The sequence below is a fragment of the Melanotaenia boesemani genome, chromosome 3, assembly GCF_017639745.1.
Source record: "Melanotaenia boesemani isolate fMelBoe1 chromosome 3, fMelBoe1.pri, whole genome shotgun sequence".
Taxonomy (NCBI): Eukaryota; Metazoa; Chordata; class Actinopteri; order Atheriniformes; family Melanotaeniidae; genus Melanotaenia; species Melanotaenia boesemani.
The window spans coordinates 11803370-11823764 of NC_055684.1; the positions used below are offsets into that span (position 1 = coordinate 11803370).

General features: G+C 41.2%; 1 protein-coding gene and 1 long non-coding RNA gene across 2 annotated transcripts; one reads left to right on the top strand and one right to left on the bottom strand.

Moving 5' to 3' along the window:
• The first annotated feature begins 4956 nt into the window (after positions 1-4956).
• Positions 4957-12993, top strand: LOC121637429. The gene is made up of 2 exons (XR_006009841.1): positions 4957-5068; positions 11973-12993. It is a non-coding gene; the product is annotated as an uncharacterized LOC121637429 (long non-coding RNA).
• Positions 12994-16763: 3770 nt separating this feature from the next.
• Positions 16764-19294, bottom strand: LOC121637427 (protein NYNRIN-like). Its single transcript, XM_041981605.1, has 3 exons — positions 17846-19294; positions 17549-17656; positions 16764-17044 (listed from the first exon to the last, which is right to left on the bottom strand). The coding sequence occupies exons 1-3, from the start codon at positions 19089-19091 to the stop codon at positions 16764-16766; spliced, it is 1635 nt and encodes a 544-aa protein (XP_041837539.1). The 5' UTR covers positions 19092-19294.
• Positions 19295-20395: the final 1101 nt, after the last annotated feature.

The window sequence follows — 20395 nt, forward strand, 5'->3', positions numbered from 1 at the left end:
TTACCATGCTGGTAATTGTTGCACTTTCAACTTTGAACATTTCAACTCCATTTTGTATTAATGAGGGTAAATGACTCAGCTTCCATCAATGTCTGTGACTGGTGAGTGGCCTATGAGAAGCAGGGCTGGTTGGCATTCAAATCTATCACAAACCAGTGAACATCAATGGAGAAGAAAAGAAGAAGGAAACCCAACTAGACAGAGGAACAGTGTTTGCTCCTGGCTCAGTTGGTCACTGAGTATAAAAGTGTTTTGTGGGTTATATTTCATGAAAAACCACAAATATGATTCCTCCACAATTCAATCTGTAACGTTTAATTCATTCACAGTCATCCAGTGTTTGGAGAATATCTCTCCTGCCTCTTCTGTCCACCATTTTCTCCTCTGCTTAGGGAACTCCTAAGCATCTTAAAAGTCCTCTTCCCTGCTCTTAACAGATCTCACTTTAGGAACGCTCTTGAGAGCTAAGATTAAAATAAATAAATAAAAATAAAAGCTAATTCTTTAGGAAAAGCTTTTATCTTTACTAGGATCTACTCTTTACTTTTAGGGGAAATTCTAAGAAACATGATTTTCAGAATTTCTTAGACTTTGGCCACTAGGAGCAACTCTTTGAACTAAGAATCTTTAGGAATACAGCCGATGGATGACAAAGCACTTGCTTGAAAGCTAAAGAGTAAAACTGTTTTTAAACGAGACTTAACAAGAGACATTGACAAGTTTTACACAAATCATCATCTAAAATAAGAATGAAATCCAACTATGCTATTTTAGTCATTCCTATTTTATGTCAAACACTTTTATTTAGTGTTGTTTATGTTGTTTTCCCGGATTAAAAAAAACGTACATTTTCACCGTGAAACTCTTTTTTAAGTTGGAGAAAGACGCTGTCTGACCAGCAGAGGGCGTCAGACCCTTTACAGTTGGTCTCATTGCTCCACATACTGTTTGCCTTCTCCACCCCTTCCTCCACCCATGTGTGCGGACGTTCATCTTCAGCTTGAAAATAAACAGACTGAAAGTAGAAAAATGTAAAACTCCAGGCTGACCCATGCTTTACTCGAAAAAGAAGCTACGGTCAGTGAAACTACATAAAGAAACCGTGTCCTGGTGGTTTTCTTTAGTACTTAAAGAGTCTGTAATGTGATGCTTACACTCAGATAATCTCCAGCGAGCAGTTAGATAACTCTCGTTAACTTTCACACCAATGAGACTCTGCAGATAAAACCGAGGACAAACTCTGCGTGTGTGTGTGTGTTCAGCGTTCCTCTGCCTTTGTGGGGACCAGATCAGGTCAAACCCCCTAAATTAACCACAGTTTTACAAAGTAAGGAACCGTCTCAGATGCCTTTTTAAGAAGTTAAGATCTCTGAAAGGTGAGGACATTATCTAATAAATATATGAATGTAGAGGACGTCTTTGAGGTTCAGATTGAGATTAGATTTCAGGTTTTTGAAATTGAAGCGTGTGCTAAGAGCCTGAAAAAAGTGTGCTGAGTCGGCTCTTTTATCAGAGCTTCTGCTAATTTTTTTTCACCTTCAAATGAGGTCAGATAAAAAGTTGGTCATAATGGCCTCATTTCACTCTCACATACGTGGATTATCACTTTAGGAGAGAGCAAACATTTAACTGGAAGCCCTTCCTTCTATTTAACTATTAAATAAAAATGATAACTGAAACAGAGATCAAGCTCCTCTGCAAAACAGTAAATCACTAAATTCGTTCATGCAACAATGTACTCTCCAAATGCATCCTGCTGTGCACAGGGTGAATAGTTTAACCTAAATCCATTACAAGAAGACATAAAGTATTTCTCTAAAAAAAGAGTTATTTTTAGAGCCCCTGATGTTGAACTGGGCTTCTGTTGTGACCGAACACCCTCCTGCATGTTTGTTCATTGCTTAGAAAGGAAAAAAGGCACTTGTGTTAACCTGGGGGAGGAGTCCAGGGTTTGTAGTCCCAGTAAACATACTCTCACCTTTCTATGGTGAGAGCAGGAAGCAGGCTCTCATCAGGTGTCACATAGATAAAAATGTTTAGAAATGAGTCTCTTTCATCTTCTTAATTATTCATAATTGTCACAAAGGCTGAGTGAGAACAGTCACTTCAGACATTTATCAGAATAATAAAAACAAATCAAAGTGTTTCATGAGTTGCACAATAAACCTGCTAGTGATGACAATAACTAAAAAAAACAAGGAGGGACAACTGTGATCATCTGTTAAGCCAGAGGGGGAAACTGTGGAAAAAGATCCACCCTGATTTGACCTGAAAACAGACAGTTGCAACATGCTAGCAAGTGTTTAAAGAAAACTTTATGTGTGTGAAACAGTCCTGCAGAGAAGGAGTGGTATGATTGCTGGGGGCCCTGCTGGATCATCAATCATCCTCCACCTCCTGGGCTGCGATCAGGGGCGGGAACAACAGGTCAAACAGGAGACTAGAAAACATATCTGAAATACTTGATGCTATATATATATATATATATATATATATACATATATATATATATATATATATATATATATATATATATATATATATATACACATACATATATATATATATTCATATGTATGTCATATGCTCAAGAGAACTGGACTGAAAAACCAGTAACAGCTGACTTATTAAAGAAATAACAGGAAGCTTGTGTAGAAGAGTTCAGTGTGTGTTGAGGAATAAAGTTGCTCAGACCAAATATTCACTTTAAAACTCTATAGAATTGGACAAACTCTGTTTTTGCTTCTAAACTTGTGGTTGCATAGTTAAAAGATAACTGCACCTATTTTTTGTTTTTATGGAAACATAAAAAATGAAGACTGGCAATATGATAAATATTAATAAAGCTCTCATAACAATAACAGTTTGATTAAAAAATAGTCAATAAATAAAAAACAATTCATCTAGACAAGCAAATGTACAGATTGTTTATTTAACCTGTATTTAATTTAATTTAATTTAATTTAATTTAATTTAATTTAATTTAATTTTCACTCCTTATTGTCACTCCTGCAGCAGTCCCCCTGGAATGAAACATATCTTTTCTTTTCTCTGTCAGTTCCTGTATCGGTGCTGATCGGATAACACCGACTGTTGTTTCTGAGTTGACTTGAGGATGACAATGGACGCGTCGCGCCTAACGTGAACGCGCGGGTGAGAGCGGCGCGAGTGGTGCTGTAAAGGTGGGCGGGGTCCCCCTGAGCCAGACAACTAATCAGAAGCCTCCTCTTCAACTTCCTCGCGTGTGCCCGCGGAGCACGTACATGAAGTACGTGCCAGACGTGTCCTGCACGGAGGGGTTTGTTGTTGTCAGCCAGCTGCTCGCTGAGGAGTTTTACTGCTGTGGTGTTTCTCTTCATGAAGGTGGCGGCCAGAGCCACCAGCTGCTGCAGAAGACGCTTTTAGATGCAGGACGTGATGAGATCATGCAAATGTAACTCGACTCTGATATATTTTAAAAGACTGCAGTCACTTAATGATGTGACATTGACGTCTGCAGAAATTAACCTAAATTTAAATGTCAGTTCCTTAGTTTATGTTCTAATGTATATAATAGACATGCAAATGTACAGATTGTTTATTTGACTTTTATTGTATATATATATATATATATATATATATATATATATATATAGAGAGAGAGAGAGAGAGAGAGAGAGAGAGAGAGAGATCTATAGACATATACAACCATTCCATCTATTATCTATACCACTTTGTCCATTAAGGGTCGTGGGGAAGCTGGAGACTAACCCAGCATTCAAGAGAGCAGGGTACACCCCGGGCAGGTCACCAGCCCATCGCAGGGCCAACACACAGAGAGACAAACTATATATATACTGTTAGAAACTGGGAATTAAGACACTTCTCTACAATAAAAACATGCATTTGTCTTGAACCAACAGCGATGGCAACTTTTATTATCCCAGTCACATTTAAGGATTTCCATTTCCATTCAGATTGGGCTATCAGCTGTGTTATGGACCAAAACTGACAATGTTATAGCTGTAGGTGGATCAGTATCACGCTATGAACTGGACTCACTTTACCATTATTGTATAATTTAGATGCAGGTTATCTGTTATGGTTTTTCTACATCTGGGTCAGAGCCTAGGATGCAAACTTGGGATCATGCAGTGGCCAGTTTGAGTGTGATTTAACGTTTACATGCAGGGGTATTTCAATTTCCAACTGCATCATTTATTTGTATAAGGTCTGTTAGATACGTTGCAAGAAGCGAGAACTTTGATTTTGTTCTAAATTGATGTAAATTTTGTTCTCACAGCCCTGGCTTGGGAGTTCTTGTACTCGACACAGCCAAGCAGAACTTTGTGGGGCTCCAAGAAGTATTGTGTGATTGGTCAGACATCTAAGATGGGCGTGGTTAACACGGAAAAGCATGAAGTTGAAACTTCCGCATTTCTGCTGACGTGAGGTTGAACAGTTTTAATGAACAGTTAATTGAGGTGGTGAGAAAGTATGAGATGTATGAAACATGTGACATTTAAAGACACACAGCATGCACAAAGTTCTCACATCTCCTGGAGTATGTAACAAGCTTTAGTCCAAATCTTACAAAAAAAACTTGGGTTAGTACAGTTATATGATAATAGTCTGATCTCAGCCACCCTCTGGAAGTCTTGCGTTGTCATCTTTTTGCTGACGCAGTTTTGTTTATTAAAATTAGAGGTAGCACATTTTCAGAGACTGTGACAGATATTTCATTAACATTTATTATTAATCACAGGTGTTTGAAATGACTGTTTTTGGAGATTTGCAGGTGGAAAAGCTCCAACCACCTGGAGGAGCTGTTTCCTCTTACAGCTGAAACTGGCTGGAATCGCACACCAGGATTTATTTAGAAAATGGATGAAATAACAATACAGCCATCAGCCAATCAGAACCAGGTGGTAGGTGATACAACACAGCAGCAGATCAAATCTCTTTCTGTTGTTCTAGCATGAATCTCGACTGTTGAGTCAACATCTGTCACCCAGCTTGTTCGGTCCAATCTGTGTGGCCATTTGTGGTGGGGACCAAAAGCAAGTCGTCAGAAGATAAATCACAATGGGTAAGACTTGCTTTAGGGTTAGGTTATTGGTCAGGATTAGAAGAAGTCTTTTTAAATGTGGGTTAGGGTTAGTGTGTGTGTGCTTGGAGGGGATTGTCAGCTCTGTGAAACATTCACCACGCCGCTGAAGAGAGTTTGAGCTCATGCAACCAGAATAACAACTCAGTCCTTCCTCCCCCTCACTCCTTGAACTGAGCTCCTCCATGTGTGTGTTTGTAGGCATTTGTCTGTCTCTGAGAGGGCCAGTTTTGAGAATTAGGTCTATAGAAGTGAGGGCCTTTCATTGGATATGTTTCATACTCTGGTAGAATTAGGTGTAGGTTGAAGATTTGCCTTGATATCAAAGCATCAACTTCTTCCTTAAGAAGGAAAAAAACTTTTAAGAGTTAATAGCATATATCACACAGAGATGTAATGATAGCTGCTTTAGGAGTGTGATAGTGTTTGTGGTTGTCAGACAGGGTACATTTAACTGAAGTTTGAAACACAGACATGTAGAAAGCAACACAAAGTGAACGTTAATCATAGTTGAAGCCCATAAAGGAGTAAAGTGAAGCCACAACATTAGAGGATCTTAAAGAAAAAGGGAAGCAGAACAAACAGGAGGAATAGCAAAGAAACACAATCATGGATCACATGGACTGAAGCAGGACTATGAATACACTGAGGGCCAACTTTGAAAGGAGTCAGGTAAAACCACTGAGGTTGAGGCTAATAATCAAAAAAGGACTGTTTAGTCCACATCTGGTTGTTGTTTTTAGACGCCATATTGTATTCCCACTTGCTTCGAGGCTGTCTGTCTGCATAGGCTCTGAAATCTAACTTGTTCTAACATCTAACATTATAGTGTTTCTACTCTCATACTGTAAGATCAACCTCTAAAATCATGAAGCGGTCAATTTCTAATCCTCACAACCAAATTATAAACGTGTCTGTCCACTGCATATACACAAACCCATTTTTAATAAGTTTCAGTATGAACAACCCCTAATTAAAAAAAGCTGGGATGTTGTGTAAAATGTAAACAAAAACACTTATATGATTTATAAATCTCATAAACTTGTATTTTATTCCCAATAGAACATAAACAACATATCAGATGTTGAAACCGAGACATCTGATAACTAATTAGGTTAAATGGCAACAGGTCAGTAATGTGACTGGGTATAAAATGAGCACTTCAGAGAGGCAGAGTCTCAGAGCTAGACAGAGCTTCATCAATCTGAGACAAACTGTGTCTGATAACTGTAGAACAATTTCAGAAAAATGTCCCTCAGCGTATAACTGTGAAGACTTTGAAGATCTCACCACATACGGTATATGATATCATCAAAAGATTAATTACTGCTTATGACATCTGAGAAACTCCATCATTGCTGCAAGTACATGGAGGTTTTAGAGCAACATTTGCTCTCATCCAGACCTCTTTCAGGGAAGACCTTGCAGATCACAGCAAGACAATGTTAAGCAGCTAGAATCCTGCATCAGACCAGAGTTCCTCTTCTTAAACTCCAGCAACCAGTCTCCTGTTTCTATTTATATTTTATAAAGCATCCCAACTTTTTTGTAACTTGGGTTTAAAAACAAATCTTTATTGTGAATACAGTGACATATAAAAATTGTGATTCAGTTGCTATCAGTTAGATGCCATCTTCTTCCACCTTTCTTTTCTCACTCTCATTCCTTTTCCACGAGTTTAGATTGTGTTTCATGCCAAACAAAACAAACATTAACCAGTAACACTGGTCATAAACTGAGCTCCTCCTCTGAGCTCCTGTCCCAGCATGCAGCACTGTTCCAGATAGCAGACATGTTTGGGCCTGTTCCGGGCTACTTTTGGCACTTGCCTCAGTTATAGCACTAGCAAATTTTGCGTGGGCCAGATGTGGTCCAAATGTCAGTTGCTGGTTTGGACATAGACTACAGCAAGTTCCTTGTGGGTCACGTGTGGTGGTCATGTGACTGAGCTTTGACAGCCAAATGGAGTTGACATCATAAGTCAAGAGCCAATATAAACCAAACAAAACTTCACATGTGGGCCAAATATCTTTTTGCTATCTGGGATGTACCATCACATGTATAAATTTAGGCTGTGAGGATCAGAAACTGATAAAAAAAATTTAAGAGATGGATCTTCCAATGTGGTGGTGAAACACTATCCTGAAGTCAGGATCAATAAGGTAAATAAACATCTTATTTGACTGTAAATCCCTCCATCTGGTATTTACCTCCACCTACGACCTCAGGACTCAGGAAGTCACTATACACTTGAAAAGATTTCCCATAAACCAAACTGTTACTTTTACATCCCTGTTATACCTACATCCAAGCAGCCTTAATTTATAGACCAACATAAAAGACAATTGAAACTAATTTTCTATCAGCTGAATGTAACCTGTCACCTTACAGCTGCAGCAGAGAAGCAACTCACACACGACTGTCAGCAATGCTGTTTCTCTTTGCGTCCTTCTTCTGCTGATTACCTTAAAGGGCTTTGCATTAGCCTCGATTAGCTCGCTTTGGCTAAACTAAATGGTGGTGACCTGTGTTTCTCGCAGCAGGAGGCAGCAGATGAGTCTGCTAGCAGGGCTGACCACTGCCGAGCAAGCACGGTCTCTTTACCTATCTGGCATGACAAACAAAAGAGATGCAAAGTCAAAACTGATGTAGCCTATACCTGAATCTGTGGTTTAGTTCTAGTTTCAGTCAAGTGTGCTCTATCTTTACTATTATGAGACAACTGGCTCAAATAAAATTTTACTCTGAGAATGAATCATAAAAGGGGGGAACAATGCTAACAAGTTAAGAAAATCTACGTGTATCCTTAGCTGATAAATAAATAAGTGCAGCACAAATATGGAGGACAAGCTGAGAAGGAGGTATGGTTAAGCATGGAGACCATCATGACTAGAAGGAGCTAAGAAAAAACAAATGAGCTCAACAGGTTGTTCTTTAACTGATTTGACTCACACATTCCTGTATAACTGCACTGCTTAACACCTCATGGCAAACAACCATCTGTTCCTTTGCGTTTTCCTTCCCTCCTGATGGTTCCACACCTCTACTATCATCCTCAATCATGTCTCCAGACTTTCTGTCTACTACTCTCTATTCCAGCCTTTCTCACACTGGAGGTCCTGACCCCCAAGAGGATCCCAAGATAATTTCAGGGGGTCATCAGATCAACGTAAAAAAATATGCATTAATCAAATAAACTTTCAAGCTGTCAAAATGAACGCATTAATGCAACGAGATTAATCTCTTAAAGTATTATTGCATAAACAGCAAAGTTATTAGTCATGCCATATTAAAAATCTGAATTTGGCATTATCTCAGCAAATGAAGCTGAGTTTGGGCATGGAGGGGCCTTGTTACAGCAGTGAACCAAATCTACCAAAACAACTTTATCCTCCTTATTTATAAAGACTGACAGTTTTCAAGCCTTACATTTGGGGGGTGGGGGGGTCAAAAAGTTTGGGAATCACTACTCTAATCATTAGTCATCAAAAACAATCCATGCAGGTACAGCTGGAAGACTGAATGAAATAGAACCCCGGGATCCTAAGTCGTAATGCAGAGCAACAATAAAGGTTTACATAGATTTTCAACATGAGGAAGAGATTTGGATCATGTTGTGGAGGACATGTTGCTGAGTTTGTACTCCTGCTCTGTGTAATATGAGACTAATAAAGGAATGGAAGATGCAAAAATATTTCGAAAAGGGCACGAAGGGCATCGTTATCTATGTGTTATCTCAATAGTTTGGCATGTTTACATCAAGTTTTTTTGATGCACATTTTGAAGTAAATCATCATTCAGCCATCGATGTTAATGTTTCAGACAGGCCCAGACTCGCATAAAGGGTCTGCTTTCAAAACTTTGAGATTTGAAAAATTGTACCTGCATTCAGATTTGGAAAGACCGGTTTTAGGACATGCCGGCCTCTACCAGAAGAATGTGTAAACACCCATCTAGTGACAAATTTAGTAAAGAAATGAGTCGCTGTAAAGAGTTTGATTGTACGTCGTGCTTTGTTGTATGATAGGACACAAAGGTATTTTGTGATGTAAGCCAGGAGCGCCTGCAATTGTGACTGACTTTTGTTAAAGAGCTGAAAATGGTTGAATCTAATGGAAAAGAGGTAGTGAAGGAAGAGTATTAAGGGAAAAGGGAGTTTACCAGGAGAGAGTGAATTACAATTCACTCACATGAATGGTATGTGGACAAACTTTTTTAAGTTAAAAAAGAAACAAAAACAGATTAATATGGAGAACAATATTACTGATTATGCAACACCTTCATGTAGGAAATTGGCCATATTGGATCTGCTTAAACCAGTAGTTCCCAAACTTTTTCTGCAGAGGCCCTTTTCATCAACAACAATAATCTCAAGTCATACACGATTTTGCCAGTGTTGTTTGATTTGTTTCAGTTAAGGTTACTATGTGCGTCTTTTTTGGGTAAATGTCAAAAGTCTAAAGTAGAACAGGTATGTGTTTAATTCTGTATACAAGTACATAGATTTTCGCCTCTGTGGACTTGAGAGATGATGTTGTTTTGAAAGCTGTTTTGCAGCTACACCAGTTTGCATTCCTCACATGGTTACTTTTTCCAGACGATATCATGGTAAATAAAATGCTCATCTCAAAGAGGTACAAAGGTTTGCTGACCTTACAGAATTCAGCAAGACAATGCTGAACCACTGCATCCATCACAACAGCATTGCTTTACTGGAGAAGAGTCTGGGTGCTGTACTGGCCTGCCTGCAGTCCAGATTCTTACTACTTTCTATTTGGAACAAATTACTTTACTACTGGGGATAAGATATGGGTTAATGAGATTTGCAAATTATTGCATTGTTATTATTTACATTTTACACAGCAACCCAGGTTTTTTGGAACTGGGGTTGTATATGCATGGAGCCATTTCTATTTAACAGAGCTATGATTTAGGCTACCATGAATCACTATGATTATTTACAATTGCCAAGTTTGTTGCAAAGCACTGTATTGTTAATGATTTGGTAGATTTTACATGGCTGACTGCTCACAGACAAAAGCAGTGGTATATTTTATGTCCATAAAGAAATACAGGGTAATCTTCCAGCTTACCTTGATTCCCTTTTTTTATCTGCCAAGTAGCTGCTTTTTAATGAGCCCTGGGCTTTAACAGATTTGGGGAAACTGTATTTTCTCATTGCATACCTTAGCCAAAGAAACCCATATCTACTGATGATTTTAAGGGTCTCCCAACAAAACTGCAGAAAAAGATATTTTATTGTATGTGATGTTGGGGTTTGAAGGGATTTTTATTTGACATATGTGTACCTTAGTTGCTAACGCTCTACAAAGAGATTTTTTTTTAATGAAGGTTTATTAAAACAGTTATGTGTACGATTAGGGCAAATAAAAGTTAACATGAAGCTGTCCAGACTTGGAGCCTTGCTGCTGGTTTGTCTTGCTGCTGTGGATCATTGTGTTTTCCTGCAATGTGATTGGACAGAATGCTCAACAGAGAAGTCTCCGCCTGTGAATGGACTGCTGTATTTTTCCACTCCAAACTTTGGCATCTTGCTCCATCCACTCCTCCTCCTTCCCCGCTTAACTTCATGTATTCATAACACAGACAACCCCTCCCATTCACACATACACTTGGACTAATGGGGGCTTCTCTCAGGGATTTTGGTTTTCTATAGACAAACAACAACTTTTCTCACCCACTAACTGGTTGAAAAGTTCTGGCAGGGAAAAAAAAGGAGGAACTCAGCAGGCTCTGTTTCACTTCAGATGTTCGGAAACGTGACAGTAATTTCAACTTCTTTTACAATTTCCATCCAGATTCTTTTCTAATTCTGATTTGGAACAAGTCACATATTCTCAAACTATTGTCTCCCAAGGTTTTGTCGCCAGGTTGGAGCAGCAATAACCAGTCAGGGACAACAGCATGACTGGGAAACACAAAAACACAATAAATTCTCAGTCCAATCAACTTATTTTCTATTGCAGCAAGCTTTTTGTTTCTGTATCAGCACATTCAAAAATGAGCAATAAGAGTGTTATTATCCCTGGGATTTTTAAAAATTTTTTATTTTGTACTTTACCAGATGACAGAGACTGACAGGAAACTGGTAGAGAAAAAAGTACCATATTCATTTCCTGCTACACTTACATCAAGATGCGTAAACTTTTAATTACTTCACTGAAAAGTAACACGTGCAGATTTGCAATGATTTCAATTAATCTGACAACAGCAACCAGCTACTTATCACCAACAACATGTAAAGGTGGCCTCACCAGGTTGGTGACAATAAGTTTTAACTGTAGCATGTTTAATCTGAACTTTTAACACAGATACACCCACTGATATGAGCAGATTTACCATTATTAGTCATGGATTGTTAATGTTCTGTGTACAAAAAGTTATAACGTACCTTATAACCGTATAACAGAACCAAGTTATATTCAGTTTTTAATTTGCACAGCTTTCTGAATTAAATAGGTTAGTTTGCTATTTTGGGGCTGCAGACATCAGCCCACACATTTGGAGAATAAGCCACCAGCTGTCTTGTTGGGTGAAACTGATCAATATCATCTCTGTTAATCCACAAATTGTAGATGTGAGTTTTAAAACTTCCATGTGTTACATTTTAGTTGGTAAACACGTTTAGTAAAAGAGAGGTGTGCCCACTCTTTTAGCCCAGAGTACAGCCCTATTATTGAAATTTTGCACTTTTACACATAAACTATTGTAAATATGGCTTAAACAATATGGATCTATGTCAGGGACATAAGTAAAAATATGTACAAATACAAATCAAATCTACATGTATGGATTAATTCAGCAAAAATGAAAGTACCATCCATCCATTATCTATACCTGTCATGGCTCTGTGTGTGTGTGTGAGAGTTTGCAGGTTGGGTTGAGCAGGTTGCCGTGGGGACGGAGGGCGGAGGCTGGAGCCTCAATTGACATCACCTGCAGCTCATCAGCGGGCTCGTTAGCCAGCTCTTCTCCCGGCTATTTAGAGTCATGCAGGAGCTCCAGTCTTCGCCAGATTGTCATTCAATGAAGCGTGGTAATCAGGCCTCTACCTACGATCTATCTGTGCTTTGCTCTTGGATTATTGACCTTGTCATTTTTTCTACAGACTAAGACCTTGATCCCCTCAGTTAACCTCAGCACCCAGGATTTTGGACTACTCCTCACATCAAGCTACCTGCCTGCCTGCTCGCCCTGCCTGCAACCAAGCTCACAACACCATCCACAGATAACATCTCCTGGTTCACCCCTCCACAGTCAGTCTCACGCAGAAACAGTAAGCCGCTGTCAATGCTGACACAACCCAGCACCTTTCCCTGCAATAACCCTCTGCCCTTTCCACAGAAGAGTTGCCCGGACCTAGATCAAGCTACCAACACTTGTCATTAATAAACATTGTCGCACCTTTCTCCCGGCTGTCTAAGTGTTCTGCTTTTGGGTCCGCTTCCTGGTACCGCGGCTGCAGGCCGTGTCAATACCACTTCGTCCATTAAGGGTTGTGGAAACCTAACCCAGCATTTAGCAGGTGAGAGGCAGGTACAACCTGGATAGATCACCAGTCCATCGCAGGGCCAACACAGAATGAGACAAACAACTTCACGCTCACTCCTAGGGAGAATTTACAGTCACCAACTAACCTACCATGCATGTCTTTTGACGGTGTAAGGAAGCTGGAATACCTGGAGAGAACCCACGCATACATGGGGAGAACATGCAAATCAACACAGAAAGGCCACTGCTGGAACCTCCCCCAAGCCGAGGCTCAAAGCAGTGACCTTCTTGCTGTGAGGCCGCTATGCTAACCACCACACCACCACAAGTTAAATTACAAGTTAGAAATAATAAGTCAGTTATACAAGTACAAAACATTTACCCACATTTTACAACCCTACTGGGGAGTCAATGAGATTTGTCTAATACCTAACCAATCAGAGAGAGAGAGCTGACCAAAACCAGCACAAACGGCATAGATCCTGAAAGTTAAGTAAAAACATTTTGCAACCCTTAGCGGAATAAGCTAATAGAGATGTGCTCTTCCATCTCCAGAAAGAAACCATAAACCTTTAGTAAGCTATGTCAGTTGTGTTAGCCTTGGTCAGATAATTGTAGCATGACTTTTCCAAACAAAGTAGAACTGTGGACACAGACTCTTTACCCTCCTCTCCCTCCGTAGTTGCTTAGGGATAGCATTTTCTGTACCGCTGAGTCCAATACAGGGTCGCGGGGAAGCTGAAACCTATCCCACAAGTTAGCAGGCGAGAGGCAGGGTACACCCTGGACAGGTCGCCAGTACATCGCAGTGTGTAGGAATTCAAGAAATTGAATTTATTCTTGAGTAGGTGTGTATAATGAGGTGCAAATGTTTTGTATTTCTGTAACTAAGTTATATATTTTTTTAGCTTTTATTTTCAACTTTTGTGATTGGTCTTTCATGTCAGCAAGTATTGGCCGTACTTTTTCTGTGGAAGCAGAAATAGCTGATCATTCATGAATTTAGTCATGTCAACGACTCTGTTGCTGCATCAGAATAGTTGTTTTCTGCTTCCCGTATCAAGTCTCTTATCAAAAACTTCAGACACCACTCCAGTTTGTTCTCTTGAACTTGGCTGCTTCCATTAACCTTTTTAAATACACAACCGGAAATCGTGCCTTTAATATTATTAATATTAAAGAAAACAAAGAAATATTAAAAAAAATGGTTCAGGCACTTCAAACTGGTTGAAAACTTAAACATAGTCAATGGAGACTGTTAACTATTTCATGTTAAAGTTGACATGATTCTCCATTTTGTTCTATAGTGAGGTGGTAATGGGAGCATTTTTAACCTTAACTGAACAAGTGAAGATGGAGAAGCTTCCAGGGGTCATGATGGATATTACAGATGTTCTATAAACAGTTAAAAAAATTACATGTCATACTCTTCATGGGTCCATATTTTCCTCAACAGAACAGTTCTGTCTAAGACTGCTGCTCCCAGTGTGGGTTTGGGAGGCAGACAAGCTGAATTGAATTGAATTATGTCACAGGAGTCATTATGTTCTTTGAATATTATGAGAAAATTTTCATTAAACTGAAAATATGTTTATTATTTTTGATAAACAGAACCTGGACAAAATTATTTATGTGACCATGCAGAAACATTAATCTACCATTCATTTCCTTTTATCTCTGCATTGTTGCTTACTAATGAATACAGATAATGCTCCAAATGTAATTAAAAACAGAAAATCACTTAGGGGAAGTCATCAGCTGCAGATAATTGGATTTAGGTAGGGATGCTTCACATAATGTTTAGGCCACATCTGCAGATGTCTGGTGGTGTTGCTTCAGAATATGTTGCCTAGAATCCGCCATCAAACATTGCCTTAATTTGCCTAGTATTTGGACCTTTGGGTCACACCTGAAGCACAGTTGCCACAGCCTGTGCTGAAGCCAGGTTATGACATTTCAGCCTCATCTGGCCAATAAACTGTAACCTGACCTGAGCACAAAATTTGACCAGATGAGACCAAACTCTATCTGCTATCTCCTGAGTCCATTTACCTTTGTCCTTTTACATATGTCTCTATTTGTGTTATTTGCAATTATATGATCATCACAGTCAGTAGCAGCGTGGAGCCCATCCCCCACTCCTAAAACCAGTTTATTTATTCACACAATGATGCAATTCAGGATTTAGACAGAGAAAGATCATTTACATCTAGTGTTAAATTTTCTCCTTACAAAGTCTTCAGCTGTGTGTTATGTGGGAGTGTTTTTAACTGCCGCTCATTCAGTAACTGTCTGTACTTGTTCTTGGCCTGCTATCCTTTCATACTTAACCTTCTTAGTGTGTTTGTTTGTATGTGTCTTCAAAACCTGTTACAAATTTTATTCTAAAAAATTTTTAAGAATACATATTTTAAAAACTTTTTCCCTTTTCCTCTCTTTGTCAAAGGGCTGAAGGTTTTAAGTTTATAATAATACTTTACAATGAAGACACTGTCACATTATACGTGTCAGCAGATTAGCATTAGCACAGCTAGCAGTGCAGTTGTTCATGTTGTACTGATCTTTCTGTACACTACTGTTGTGGAAATCTTTAGTTATCAAAGATCACACACTAAGTGAGAATCGAACAAAGTAGTTTTATTAAGAGCCGGCCGGCAATGAGAGTCGCACAGTCAAAGGAGTTTGTCTGCGAGAGTCTGCCAGATACAAGTGAGCTTAGTTAATATACCAGGCATGAGCTGATAACATCACAGTAGGAGGTCATTGTTTTAAATTTCTCACATAGCTGTTAACAAATGTTACGGAGTGAAGGGTGCAAAGGAGGAAGCTCATTAAACTCTCAACATCTGTTGAGGGGATGAGAGAGGGGGGAAGGTGTGAGAAGGAGTTCTTATCTAGATACACAGACATACAAAGTGTAACCTACAAACTATAAGGGTATATATTGTAAATTTTCCATTACAATCCACCCCTTTGATTAAAATGCAACATATTAATCACACATAAAGAGGTTAAATTTTTCAAAGAGATTGATAGATCTTCCACAGTCCATGCTAGTTCCCCAACCCCCACCAGGGCAAAGCCATCCTAAATCCTTTCATCTGTGGAGAGAAGATACCGCGTTTAACACGATGGGGGTGATGAAAGGGTTCAGGAAAAGGCCGCAATGTACCATTTGGGGTTAGAGTAAACGCAGAGACATCAGGGAGCAGATAAGCCAGATAACATGTTCCAGACCAATTGACAGGAAGGTAAATATAAGAGTGTCTGCCACATGTCCAAACCATGTTCTGAGGACATCCAAAGCCGGTATCTGATGGGATATAAGACCAAATGGTGTTAAGAACAGAATTATTGTACATAGGAAGGTCAGGAAAAGGTAAGAGAGCTGTAAGGTTAAACACAACAACTCCTGAGGCCCACTCTGTAGAGGGAGAACTATCAGGGAATAAATCACGAGGATTTAAAGTGAACGGGTCAGAGCGTTTGGGGCAAGGTGAGGATATACATGAGGCTGAAATGATACTCTGACAACCTAGAGTGTGTCCTAAAAAGAATAGTGCATCTGTCCCATTTCGCTGAAAACAAAGAGGTGGAGAAGAATATGGATTTGTACGATCCCTTAAGCGGAAGACAGTTCTGGATGAAACACAAGTGGAGTTTGTGTTGCTGGAAAACTCAGCTGGTCTCCTCCAGGAGAGGGGAGGGCGCTGGTGTGGCCAAGTAATGTTCCTAGGGTGTAATCTATTACCCATGATCAGAGTCCACAAAGTGGTATTCAAAGGGACTGGATATGGAATAAAAACTGATTGAGTGGGTGTGGCATGCGGCACCAGTCCACAAACATAGCAACTGTCATTTGTCAATTTATGAGCAGACAAATTGGCAACTTGCCACCAAAGATTCTCAGTGTGATCATGATGCTGAAGGATGTGGTTATCTCGGCGGTGCCTCCTGAGGGAGGGTGCTTCTGTCCCCTGCAGTCGTCTGGCGGGTTGGGACGAAGCTGGGGTGCGTTGTGTCAGGTGAGGTCCGGTTGGATCCAGGTACCAGAGGAGGGAGGTGATAAGGATGAAGAGGATGACGCACGACCATCCCCTCACGGCAGTCTGGGTGTACTTCATGTTGTCCCGTGGAGAATGGACCATCTCGCACGGGGCTGACCTCAGGGATTATTCTGCCCTGTGGTTGAGAGGTCAGCTGGAGTTGGGGTACTTTGAAACCTTCTACAGTGGGACGCGTGAATCCACGTGGACCTTTCAGCGACCTTCACGGCTGTATGAGTGACCAACAGGACCTGGAAGGGACCCAGCCACCTTTTAGACCGCCAGTGCTTTCTCCTCGTCTCTCGAACCAAGATCCAATCTCCCGGAACCAAGGAGTGAAGCAGATCTGATGCTGGGCGTGGCAGGGCCTCTTTCACCACACTCTGCACCTGTGAGAGAACTTTGGACAGATTTTGACAATAAGCAAGCATGTTACTTTCACAGTATGTGGTAGACACGGAGAGTCCTGGAGGATCCAGACCAGTGTAGGGAGGTCTGCCAAACAGAATCTCAAATGGACTAAGATTTGTCCGGGCACGTTTCCTCATTCTCATGTGCATAAGAATGAGTGGGAGGGCTTTTGGCCAAGACAGTCCTGTTTCTTCACAACATTTAGCCAACTTACCTTTTAAAGTGGCGTTCTCTCTTTCAATTGCTCCGCCTGATTGTGGGTGATAAGCACAATGAGTCTTAAGCTGGAACCCCAATAGTCCACTTACCTCTTTCAGGGCCGCATTTACAAAGTGTGAACCATTGTCAGATGAGACCTTAACTGGAATCCCCCATCTTGGAATGATTTCGGTCACCAGAGCCTTAGCCACGACTGAACTTGTGGCATGCTTTGCTGGAAAAGCTTCAACCCACTTTGACCACATGTCTACCATAACTAGACAATATTTCTTACCTTCTGCAGGTGTTAACTCAATGAAATCCATCATCAAATGATCAAAAGGCTGATTAGGTGGTGTATGACCAGCTGGAGGGCAGGCAAGAGGGCGGGCGGTGTTATAGCCTGCACAGATCAAACATTTTTTGCAGTAATTTTCAGCCACCACAGTGAAGCCTTTTGTGAACCACAGAGATGTTGTGGAAGATACCATCCCCCCTTTTGACACATGGTCCAACCCATGTGACAACTTAGCAAACCAGGGGAAGAAATGGCGAGGAAGGCAAGGTTTTCCATCAACAGAGCGCCATACACCTGCAGAATCAGGGGTGCAGGAGTTAGCCTTCCAGACAGAGCGTTCCTCTGGAGTAGAAAAAGACTGGATGTCCTGCAGAGAACAGGGAGGAGAGTGATCCTCTTCTGTGAGAGGAGAAGAGGTGAGAATGTGCGGCGAGGCTGACAGAGCTGCCTGCTTAGCAGTCTGGTCGGCCAAGGCGTTGCCACGGGCAACAGAGGAAGTGTCATTAGTGTGAGCTTGACATTTCACTACAGCGACATCTGAAGGAAGAAGAATAGCGTCAAGGAGAGCCGCAACCTGTGTGGAGTTCAAAATAGGCTTACCATCAGATTTCAAAAAATTACGGTGACGCCACAACGCACCAAAGTCATGAACTACACCAAAGGCGTAACGCGAATCGGTATACACAGTCAGGGACTTACCTTGTGCGAATTTACAGGCCTCAGTGAGAGCAACAAGTTCAGCTGTCTGAGCAGAGAATTGTGAAGGGAGGGAGCCAGAGAAGAGAACCTGATGCTCATCACAGACAGCAAAACCCACTCTGTTCTTACCAGAATGGTCTCTGAAGGAGGAGCCATCACAAAAAAGAATGAGATCAGAGTTAAGAAGAGGCTCATCAGATAAATCTGGTCTCGGAGTGCAGATTTCAGACAGAACAGTCTCACAACAGTGATGAACACCATCTTCTGCGGTAGGAAGAAGAGTGGCAGGGTTAAGTGATGTACACCGTTTCATAGTGATGTTAGGCATATCGAGAAGAACTGTGGTGTATCTCAGCCATCTAGCTGCAGACAGATGAGAAGTCTTTTGTTCGAGCAAAATGATGGATACAGAATGAGGAACAAAAACAGTTAGTTCACTGTATCCCACAATGTCACGTGATGCAAGTACAGCCTTCTCACATGCAGCCACAGCTCTCAGACAGCCAGGAAGCCCCGCAGCAACAGAGTCGAGCTTGGAAGAGTAATAGGCCACCGGGCGCTTGTGAGAGCCGTGCTGTTGAAGGAGAACAGAAGACATGAAACCATGTTTTTCATCAACAAACTGAAAGAAAGGTTTGGCTGGTTCTGGCAGAGCCAGGGCTGGAGCAGAACACAGCGCTTGTTTCACAGACAGGAAAGCCTGCTCAGCCTCCGGGGTCCAGACGAAATGGTCATGAGCAGATAGATTCTTACCATGTATACAGGAAGTCAGGGGGGCCTCAAGTTCAGAAAAATGTGGAATAAAGGCCCGACAAAACCCTACCATACCTAGAAATGACATCAGCTGTGTCTTGGTAACAGGTTTTGGTGCTTTCTGAATGGCCTCAATCCGTTTAGGGGTCAGGGCCTTGGTGGTGGCAGAAATGTGATGCCCTAGAAAGATGACTTGAGGCTGGCAGAACTGTAGTTTACGCAGACTGGCTTTATGACCCTCAGAATGAAGATGGAGGAGGAGGGCCAGTGTGGCTTCCTCACACAAGGAGGCAGAGGACAGCAGAGCAGAAGGTCATCAACGTAAGTTAATAAAACTACGCCCTGTGGAAGCTGCAAAGAAGAAAGAGAATCTCTTAGTACCTCATTGTAGATTGTGGGGGACTCACAGTACCCCTGGGGAAGCCGGGTCCAAGTGTATGGTTTCCCATTGAACTCAAAAGCGAACCAGAATTGGCTGTCTGGATGAACAGGAACAGACGTAAAAGCATTTGCCAGATCTACCACGGAGAAATGTGTAGCAGTAGGAGGAATCTGCGACACGATGGTGTGGGGGTTGGGCATCATAGGGGCCCGTGAAATAACTGCTTTATTGACAGCTTGGAGATCTTGGACAAAACGCCAGTCAGGTTTGGCTGGTGGTTTACGTGGTTTCATGATTGGGAAAATAGGAGTGCGAACAGGTGAATTTGGACAAGAAACAACAATACCACTCCTAAGATGTGAATTGAAGACAGGTGTAATACCCTCCAAAGCTTCAGGTTTGAGAGGATATTGCTTCTGGCAGGGGCGGTAGTCAGATTTCGGAGTGATGATTACTGGGGGGCAGTTCTTAACCAGGCCCACATCATGGGGAGAGGTAGCCCACAAATCAGAGGGAACCTGAGAGAGGGCTGGGGGAACAGGTGGCAAGGGTGAGTCAGCAGATAAACATGTCAGAAAATCATCATCTACCAACTGAACACTTTTCTGGCAATGAATCACAGAGAGCATGCTCTGCTTAAACACACCCAGCCTTGGAGAAAACAAAACTGCTGAGTCATGAGTGGATTTCCACTGAGACTCTCTGAGAGCAGTAGCAACAAAGGGGCCCAAATCCTTCCACTCAGTCGAGTGGGACTTGGAAAGAGACACGTGTGGGTGTGTGTGAAGTTTAAACAACTTCTGTTGGTCAGAGGTTAGTGAGACAGACAAAACACACATACTTTCATTCCAAAACATACATGTCACAGTCAGTTTGTCAGAGCAGTCCCTAAAAAAGATTTTTTCATACTGCTGATCTGGCCCATCAGGACAGATGTAGGATGTGCAATGTAAATCCCTCTCCCCCATCACCTCTGCCCCAGGGGAGACTCTGGCTCTGCAGAGGGACAG

Coding starts and splice junctions, on each gene's coding strand:
- LOC121637427 (XM_041981605.1), bottom strand. CDS start 19,091: ATGTCATTTCTAGGTATGGTAGGGTTTTGTCGGGCCTTTATTCCACAT. Junction 17,657..17,845: donor CTGCACCCCTGATTCTGCAG/GTGTATGGCGCT, acceptor TGATCTGTGCAG/GCTATAACACCGCCCGCCCT. Junction 17,045..17,548: donor TGAGTTAACACCTGCAGAAG/GTAAGAAATATT, acceptor ATCTGTCCAAAG/TTCTCTCACAGGTGCAGAGT.